Below are 9,219 nucleotides of genomic sequence, written 5' to 3' on the forward strand. Positions count from 1 at the left end.
ACGCGCCCGGAGGCTCCGCGCACCCCGCAGCCCTTCCCGCGCTCTGCCCCCGCGCGGCCCCGCCCCTGCCCATATCGGGCTGCCCCGCTCCCCCCGCCGCTCCCGATTGGCTGCGGGGGCGCGGCCGCGCGGCGGGGCGGGGCCGGCGCTCGGTGCGTGTGCGCGGTGCCGCCCGCAGCGCTCCGGCCGCTCCGCGCCGCGCCGGGCGGGGCTGAGCCGCTCGGCCCCGCCGCCGCCCCGCCTCCCGGCATGACACGCCGAGCCGCCGGCGAAGCCCCGCTTTAATTGAGGCCGCCGGGATGGGGCGCAGCGCGTAGGGCAGAGCGGGGGCCGCCGCTCTCCGGGCCGCAGACACCGCGCACCCACGGCCGTGCCGAGCGGAGCCGCGTCCGGCGCAGCGAGAGACCGACCCAGCGGAGCGGGGCCGCGTCCGGACGCCGCGTGGGTGGCCGGCGGGCCGGGCGCTGGCGGCCGCCGCTGCCTAGCCCCATGAAAACGCAGGTCTGGGGGAGCTCCCCGCGGGCGCCCATGGCTGCGGCGATGCCGTGCAAGAGCGCGGAGTGGCTGCAGGAGGAGCTGGAGTCGGGCGGCGGCCGCTCGCTGCTGCTGCTCGACTGCCGCCCCCACGAGCTCTTCGAGAGCTCGCACATCGAGACGGCCATCAACCTGGCCATCCCTGGGCTCATGCTGCGCCGCCTCAAGAAGGGCAACCTGCCCATCCGCTCCATCATCCCCAACCACGAGGACAAGGAGCGCTTCGTCAAGCGCTGCAAGGCCGACACCGTGCTGCTCTACGACGAGGCCACCGCCGACTGGCAGGACAGCGGCGCCGCCACCTCCGTGCTGGGGCTTCTGCTCCAGAAGCTGCGCGATGACGGCTGCAAAGCCTATTACCTGAAAGGTGAGGTGCCGCTCGCCCTCCCTCCAGCCCCGTCCCGCTCCCGCAGCCCTTGTCCGTGTCCCCCTGCGCAGCCCCTGGCCGGCCGCTGCATCCCCGGAGTGCCCATCCCCTGGCCGGACGGAGGTGGCTGGCTTGTTTTGCTTCCTTCCCTTATCCCCTCTGCCTGATTTTTTTTCTCTGTATTTTTTTTCCTCCTCCTCTGCATCCCGCTTTAATCCCCCGCACAAAATGGTCGCAGGCTGGAAGCGGCCGGGAGCGCCCCGCTTCTTCCTGCGTCGCGTCCCCGGTAGCGGCGGGAGGAGCCCCCCAGCCCCAGCGCTTCCAGCGCTGCCCCGTCCTAAGCCGACCCTGGCTGGGCAGCGCCGGGTGCCCATCGCCTCCGCTCCCCGGAGGGAGCTTTTCGAGGGTTCCCCACGCCGGCGCCAAGCTCCTTTCCAGCCCCTCCGGAAGCGATGGCCGGATTTTGAGGGGCAGGAGAGCCCTCCCATACTTTTATTTTACCTCAGTCCATAACCGAAAAGCGAGCGCTTGGGGTTTCCTCCCCCTTTGCTAGGCAGTGCGGCGGGTCTGAGAGGGGGCAGCCCGGCTGCTCCCCCGGGGCAGGGCGATGGGGAGCGGGGAGCTGCGCTGCGGGGGAGCCGAGCCCCGCACACACCACTTCTTGAGGGCTGGCGGTGCTCTGAGGGGTTTGGTTTTGGGGGGATTTTTTGGCCATTTTGAAAGATCGCTGCTCAGTCCACAGCTGGGCTGCTGGGACCCTTCCCATCCTTCTAGTGCTCCCAGTGCGGTCGCTGGGTGGCGGGTTTGAGGCAGGAATAACAGGAGAGCGGGGGAGCGTGTGTGGGGGAGAGTGGTCAAGAAAGTTGCCGCTTGCGGCTCTTTAAACAACACGGCTGTTCCTTGACTGACCCTTTTTGGGGAGCCGGAGAAGCCTCTGGTAGCGGGGTGGGGTGGCAGGGGGACAGACAGGTATCTAGGGACCAGCCCTTAGGGCCGCGCAGCCCGTACAAGCTTCCTTCGCAAACATGGTGGGGGGCCAGCACAGGGGTTGATCTCATTCCCCCTCGACTCTCCAGTCCCTGCCTGTGGGCGAATCTCCCATCCATCATCCCATCCCGGTTTTGGGTTTCCCCCCTGGGCTCCGTTGCTCCCTCGCTTTGCATTCCTGCTTCTCTCCCCGTCGTCCTCATCCCTAAGCAGGAAGGAGCGGCTTTGAAGTTACTCCTAAGCTCTCCCCGATGGGCAGGGGAGGAGCTGAGCCCCTTTCTCTGCCTTTTTCCGGGAGCCTCAGTGGGAAATGTTTCCAATTAAAATTCCAAAATGGCTCCTCGGCGCTGTCTGGCGGCGCGGGGGGAGGAGGAGGGCGAGGACGAGCCTTTTTCATGAATGGATGTGGCAGGAGCTGTCTGTCCTGCTCAGTGACCCCGCCACAACCACCGAACCCACTAACGAAGTTTCCAGGAGCCCTTTCTAATTAAACTATTTGTCAGTGTCGGATCCCGATGGCTGAGCTCCGCTTTAATAGTGCTTGGAAAGGAGGTAGATCGGTGGGGATTTTGCTTCCCCGCCTCTGCCTTCCTTCCCAATCTGCTGAGCTGAAGAGCTAGAAGAAAATACTTAGGGGCAGATGTGAAGGATCCCATTCCTCTGTGTTTCTGCTGTGGTTTGAGTGAAGAACAACCCTGTGACACTGCTCTGTTGCAAAACCTATTTATAGTGATAAAATAGTTGTGAGGATCACTCTGTGCAAAACTTAGGGTCTTTTTTCCTGCTTGGAGATCAATTATTTCATTGAGTTTTAGTGCCTGGGGTGAGTATGTGGTGGTTGTCCTTGATCTGTCTTTTCAGACATGGATTGTTTTGTACTTTTCTGTCTAAGTGGCATAAAAGCTCTTGCCTAAACTGCCCCAGACCCATGTTTTTGAGAAGCTAAACAAGGCAAGATTGTGTCTTGACACTGATTTTCTTTTTGGATGTTTCTTTCTTTTATGGCTGAGAATTGGCCCCTGTTTTTCTCAAGCAATATTGAACTTTGTAAGGACCATTTTTTGGTCTCCTAGGACCTGTTTACTTAGTATCAGTCTGCCCAGGGAAGATGAGGGAACAGGAAGATGCCTTTCTTGGTGTGAAGGTGAAGGGATACCAACTTCTTGCTGGTAAAGAGTTTCTGAGTAACATACGTGTATTCACAGGTAGAAGGATTTCCCATTCTGAGGAATAAACCTTTTTCTCTTTTCTCTCTGCCTCTCCCCTTCCCTCTCTCCTTCCCCCTTCCCAGGTGGCTTTAACAAGTTTCAGACTGAATATTCTGAGCACTGCGAGACAAACCTTGACAGCTCCTCACCCAGCAACTCTCCCCCATCATCGGTCCTTGGCCTGGGAGGGCTGCGGATAAGTTCCGACTGCTCGGATGGCGAATCCGACAGGGAGCCCAGCAGTGCCACGGAGTCGGACGGGAGCCCCATCCCTAACAATCAGCCTGCCTTTCCGGTCCAGATCCTACCTTACCTGTACCTGGGCTGTGCCAAAGATTCGACCAACTTGGATGTCCTGGGCAAATATGGCATTAAATACATCCTGAATGTGACTCCTAATCTGCCAAACATGTTTGAGCATGATGGAGAGTTCAAGTACAAGCAGATCCCCATCTCAGATCACTGGAGCCAGAACCTCTCGCAGTTCTTTCCCGAGGCCATTGCTTTCATTGGTAGGTAGTTGGCAGAACATCTCTTTTCATACTCACTGCTTGGGAATGTGGTGTGCCACTTCCCAGGGCTCCTGCTGTCTCCAGCCTCACCTCTCTGGGGCACAGCATCAGCTTAGCAGCCAAGTGTCACACTGTGAGGTGGCACTTCTGGTGCTTGTCACCTGGCTAGGTTCAGGGAGGCCTCCCCTTCCAAAATTCAGCTGTCTTGCAGCACCTCATCTGAACTACCTGCAAGTGGTCGGACTGGCCTCGCTGTGTCTCTCTTTTGTGTGGGGATTTGCAGGGGTGTGAAATGGCTGAACCCAGGCAGCGGGAAGCTCCTTTGTGTGCTCTGCTCGGGGGATGAGTGTTGATGGGAGCTGCATTAGTGTGAGTGGTACTAGCAATTCCTTAGCCCCAAATGTGGTTAAAATTGGGGAGTGTGTGTGTGTGTGCACATGTTTTCTTTTCCCAAGGGGATTTGCTAGTCTAGTTGGGATCCTGCTGTAAGTCACCCTAGCATAACTAACTCCTTGTATGGATACTTCTCCTAAGGTAAGTGTCAACACAATGAGTTAGTGATTGTAATTATACTGCAGAGTTCGGATGGAAAAACTGCTCTGCAGACAGCCCCTGTGATAGTTTTGGCTGGTGGTGGTGGGGTTCAGGAAGGAAAGTCTGTCAGGCCAGCCTTGACTTTGAGAATTGCTTCTTATTCTGTGGGAAGTGTGCGTTGGGCTGAACAGGAATGTACACTTCCAGCCTGACCTGTGCTGTTTGCTCATGATGGTCATTAGCCTAATCAGCTCTGTTTTATGGGGGTGAATGGCACAGACAGTAATATCACCATTAACTATTAAAAGCCCCATAGTTTCATGTCTGATTAAAAACACTTGTATAGGTAAAGGAGAGGGTGACCTTTACCTGCAGATTGAAGGCAGCCCCTTTCAGTACTGCCCATATCAGACGCTATGGCTTGTGCTGTGCTATAAGGCCTGAAACAGGGCAGAGCAGTGGTGGATCCTTGGCTGCTCTTCAGCTGTCAGAAGCCCTGGTTCCCACACTACAGCTTCTGGCCTCCAGTAACACGACTGTGGTCAGAAGCCGCTGCTTCAGTGTGGCAACAGGGACCTGTCTGATGTCCCATCTGCACTTCCTGCACAAGCACGGTGTCAAACGTCAGGGGTGAGGTACAGTGTCCCTGCTGACATGTGGCATTTCGGATCTGTCTGCTCCAGTCAGCCGATGGCTCTGTGAACACCAAGCTTGTGCTTTCCAGTTAATGACAGGAAATGGAGGATTACCTCACTCTAAAACCAAACACCCAAGAAATGCCGTGCAGGTCAGATGAGAGGCAAAAATGTCTGGAAAAATGTTGAAGGGGAGAGCCTGAGGGGAGGGCTGGGTACACTGGGTGGTGATTGCCCACCCTACTGGAAATTCTTGCCTGGTTTTGGAGGCTGGGCAGAAAACCTGTTGTGGCTTGGGTCTGGATTTTTGTTTTGCCTGCATCTTCTTTGCCCTTCCCAGCACTTACGGTGCCAGAGTGTCTCTTACCTCCAGCTTTGCCTGAGGATCCTCTTTCTCCTGCCACCTTTTTGCACCCCACCAAGCTCTCAGTCAAATGACTGACTTCAAATAGGGCTGCCCAGAAGTAAAAGCAGTGCTGGGTACTTGCGTGCATTCAGTGCTCTCAGTGGCGTGTCCCTCTTTCAGCACTGAGATGTCAATTCATAAAGGGATCACGCTGTTCCGGCTGTGCAAGAAACAATGAGTGTGTGTGTGCTTTTCAATCGGTGGCAAGGGAGGGGAAATTTTGCTGCTGTTCTCTCGCCATTTTTTGGTCCAGCCTGCATTCCTGCTTCCCGCTACCATTCATCCTGAGAGTCTCCTCCAACACAAGCGTGCATTTGTAGTGAAGTGCATTTCTGCCGATCCTAGAGAACAATTTCACAATAAGGGAAGTTCCTGCACTTCAGACTCTGCTTAAATTGGCATTGGCTGCATTCATGTAACTTTCTAATGGAAGGAGGACAAGAACAGCAGAAGAGAATAGCTCGTGTGCTGCTGTGCTGCAGCCTTGTCCTGAGTGCACAGCCTTGCCTGGTTGAGTTGGTGTTGAGATGGGTGTGCTGTGCCCAGCGACCAGCATCTCCCTGGAGCTGTTGTGTTCAGCTCCATCTACCTTCTGTGGGTTACTCCAGTCTCTGAATAGAGGGTACCGATGCTCCCTAGGCAAGGGATGTGTTGCTAAACTCGATTCATACTTCTCAAGCATGTGAGGTGCTTGGCCTTACTGGGGATGTGCAGCTTTGCCATGCAGCAGGAATATCTCAGGAGCCCTGTGGGGAGAGATGTGGGTGTCAAAGGGACATGGAATGGTGTCACAAGGGGCAGGGGATCCAGTTCTGGCAGTCATCCTGGTCCTAGGAGCTTGCAGCTGCCACCTGGCCCTGCTCCAAAGCCACGTGTTTTTGGTGCAGAATAATAGACTCCCCCTTCCCCTTGTCTTGTTTCAGATGAGGCCCGTTCCAAGAAGTGTGGGATCCTTGTTCACTGCCTCGCTGGCATCAGCCGGTCCGTAACAGTCACTGTCGCCTACTTGATGCAAAAACTCAACTTGTCCCTGAACGATGCCTATGACTTTGTGAAAAGGAAAAAATCCAACATTTCCCCAAACTTTAACTTCATGGGCCAGCTCCTGGACTTTGAGAGGACTCTGGGACTCAACAGCCCCTGTGACAACCGCTCACCCAGTGAACAGCTCTATTTCACCACCCCCACTAACCACAACCTGTTCCAGCTGAACACTCTGGAGTCCACATGAAGAGGATGCTGCCTGGTCGGGAACTTGAGCATCGAATCGCTTCTCTTGAGTATTTCAACTCTAACGAAAATATCTGTCTTGCCAGGCAGCTCTGAGATGAGTAGCTTCTCTGGGCAGAGGTGCCTGATCGCTGCTTTATGAAGGCTAATGCCGCTCAGTAGTATCCTGATCCAAGTGGTTTGAAGAGGTAGTGTTTTTACAGGGGGTTATTTAACAGGGGCGATGTTACAGCGTTTCGAACGCAGCTGTCACCGGCAATAACCGCTTTCCTGGGTGCATTGGGACTGTCAGAACACGCACACATGTGAAGAGCTACCAGGGGTTAGCTTGCTGTGGAAAATGAGGAGATTTATGCACTTGGAAACCTTGAACAAAAGGTGTTGGGCCAAGACTGTTTTAAAACCCAAGTTTACTTTTTTTGATTTAAAAAAAAAAATAAGAAAAGGTAGATCTTACTCGAGCTTTGGGTTCAAACTCTTTTTAAATATGTAAGTTCTTGACTGTTTGTACAGACGAGGTTGCAAAACCAGTATTTTATTCTGTTTCTTGTTTGATCATTTATTATTTTTTTTAATCAAATGTTTATATTGACCAAATGCATTTTGCACACTTTGTGAAGCCTTGGTATGTCCTGGCATATTACTGGGTACTCCAGAGAGAGATACATGCTGCTGCTGTTGTTGTTAGCATCTGGTAGGAAGCTTTGTTATGTGTGAAGGCCAGTTGGGCTTAAACGCAACCCCTTCACCACTCCTGCACTCACAATCACAAACTCTGCACTGATTCAGCCAAGGTGACTAAGCCGCAAGCTTTTTTTTAATGCCACCCCTGCCAAAAACACTGTTTGCTATTGCCAGAGGTAAAACTCTTGTAGCCTCCAGAGTTGGTAGAAGCATGTCTGAGCCTGGCTTCATTCTCTGCTGCCTGTTGACTGACTTAACGTCATCCAGCTGGCCCGAAACCATTCCAGCTTCCGGAGTCCAGAAGGTAGTTGCGATGTTGGTGTTTCTTGTGCACACTGGATTGTTTCTCACGTGTGCGGGGTGGAGGGGGAATGCAGCGAGCGCCTGGAGCAGAGCGAGGATTGCGTGGCGGGATGGAACTCAATCATCACGCACGGAGCGTGTGAGGGGAGTGAAGAGGTGTGGAAATGATGAGGAGAGCATTGTAACAGAGAATTTTTATATATATATATATAAATATATATATGAATATATATATTAACTGGCAAATTCTGAGATGATTGGAGCTTTCAACAGAGGTTCTGATTTTTTTTCTTCCTCTTTCGAATAACTTTATGCCGTGCCTTCTATTCTGAGAAGACTTGTATGTATTTCTGGCTAGTGTTTGGCAAACTCCTTTTACCAAGCTGGGAGGGGAGGAAGTGGTAATAATTTCTGGGAGGAGGGCAGAACGGATTTGGAGATTTCTTTATTGGCTGCAATGTAGTCCCTCCTTTCTCCCCCCTCCCTGTCCACTTTAACTCTCATGTAACTGAAAAAAAAAGCCACGGATTTTTTTCTAAATATCCAGTTTTTTGTACTTTTTTCAAGAAAAAGAAAAAATAATAAAAAAAAAACTCCATCTGGAGGAATGTTTGACGCTGTCACATCCTGAAATTGTTCTTTTTGTTAAAGATGTTATCAGAATGTTGGAATGAGCTTCTGTTTCTTGTTTTCTGGTTGTTTTTTGTTTGTTTGTTTGGTTTTGTTTGCCACAATGTTGGGATCGTGGTCATTGGAAGGGAGAATGGGTGTATGGTTACGAGTGAGAAAATTGAGATCCTAATTGCATCTTACCTCATGGAGGAATTTATTTTTTCAGGGATTTTTTGACAGTGCATCTGTATTGCATTACAGCTAAGCTGGTTTGTAAAGGCTTCCTGTGCTGTTAGTGGTCTTTATTCTTTAAACATAAAAAATAAGATGCATCTTCTGATCAGTACAAATGAGAACTTGTTAGTGAGGAATGGTTCTGCTTTCTGAGTTATGAAGGAAAATCAGTGACCCTATATATACTGATCCAATATTGGGACTTTGTTTATATTGCAAATAAATATTATTTTTTCTTTAAAAATTATGTTTGTGTCAGATGCTTGTCTAGCCTCTGCCCGTATAAGGGCATGCTGCTCTTATCCATTTTTTTATGGTCGATTAGGATCCTTCTGTGACCATGGAGAGCATTTGTTGGGCACTGTTCAAGTGTGGTGTTTGGTTTCATGCACAGCTTAATTTTTAAGACCTGTGGTAAAATGGAGAGGGGGAGGTGGGAGGGCGAGGAGAGGGATAGGGAGTATTGGATAAACTGGAGAACAAAGAGCAGCTTGAGAATGGGACTGGCTTTGACCCCAGCCATTCCTCTGTGCCAAAAATAAATAGATAAACTAAAGACACTTTTGTTTGCTGTTTAAGCGTGGCCTACAAAGGCATGGCATGGCCTTGCCCACAACTGTTGTGTTAGCAGACTTTATTTTGGTAGGAAAGCAAAAAGTCAGGGGCTTGTGGGCAACCTGATGATTTATCCTGGGGCTCGTGGAGTGCCAGAGCCCCCTTCTGCATCGCTGGGGGAAGGGAGTGTGGTGTGTGTTGCGCATGGGCTGTGCTGTGTCCCCCTATGCTCCTTGGATGGTTTGCAGGAAATCTGGAGGGGCTGATGAGGATGCTTTAGGGTGAAATGTAGCTCTGAACATCTGAGTGCCACCCAGCTAAGGGAGCTGTGGCTCCCCGTGACTCTGCTTACAGCTGGGCAAGACTGAGCAGGAGTGGGCTTTCCCCAGCATTCCTTTTTTTAACCTGAATGGCAAGG

General features: G+C 52.2%; 1 protein-coding gene across 1 annotated transcript; it reads left to right on the forward strand.

Moving 5' to 3' along the window:
* The first annotated feature begins 245 nt into the window (after positions 1–245).
* DUSP7 (dual specificity phosphatase 7) lies at positions 246–8,493 on the forward strand. The gene is made up of 3 exons (XM_085072831.1): positions 246–901; positions 3,180–3,608; positions 6,107–8,493. The coding sequence occupies exons 1-3, from the start codon at positions 490–492 to the stop codon at positions 6,412–6,414; spliced, it is 1,149 nt and encodes a 382-aa protein (XP_084928957.1). The 5' UTR covers positions 246–489; the 3' UTR covers positions 6,415–8,493.
* Positions 8,494–9,219: the final 726 nt, after the last annotated feature.

This window comes from Lichenostomus cassidix, chromosome 12 (assembly GCF_008360975.1).
Source record: "Lichenostomus cassidix isolate B80296 chromosome 12, HeHo_3.0, whole genome shotgun sequence".
Taxonomy (NCBI): Eukaryota; Metazoa; Chordata; class Aves; order Passeriformes; family Meliphagidae; genus Lichenostomus; species Lichenostomus cassidix.

Excerpts from the sequence above, each read along its gene's own strand:
- DUSP7 (XM_085072831.1), top strand. The coding sequence starts at position 490 with ATGAAAACGCAGGTCTGGGGGAGCTCCCCGCGGGCGCCCATGGCTGCG. Across the intron at positions 902-3,179 it reads CAAAGCCTATTACCTGAAAG|GTGGCTTTAACAAGTTTCAG; the intron begins GTGAGGTGCCGC and ends CCCCCTTCCCAG. Across the intron at positions 3,609-6,106 it reads CGAGGCCATTGCTTTCATTG|ATGAGGCCCGTTCCAAGAAG; the intron begins GTAGGTAGTTGG and ends GTCTTGTTTCAG.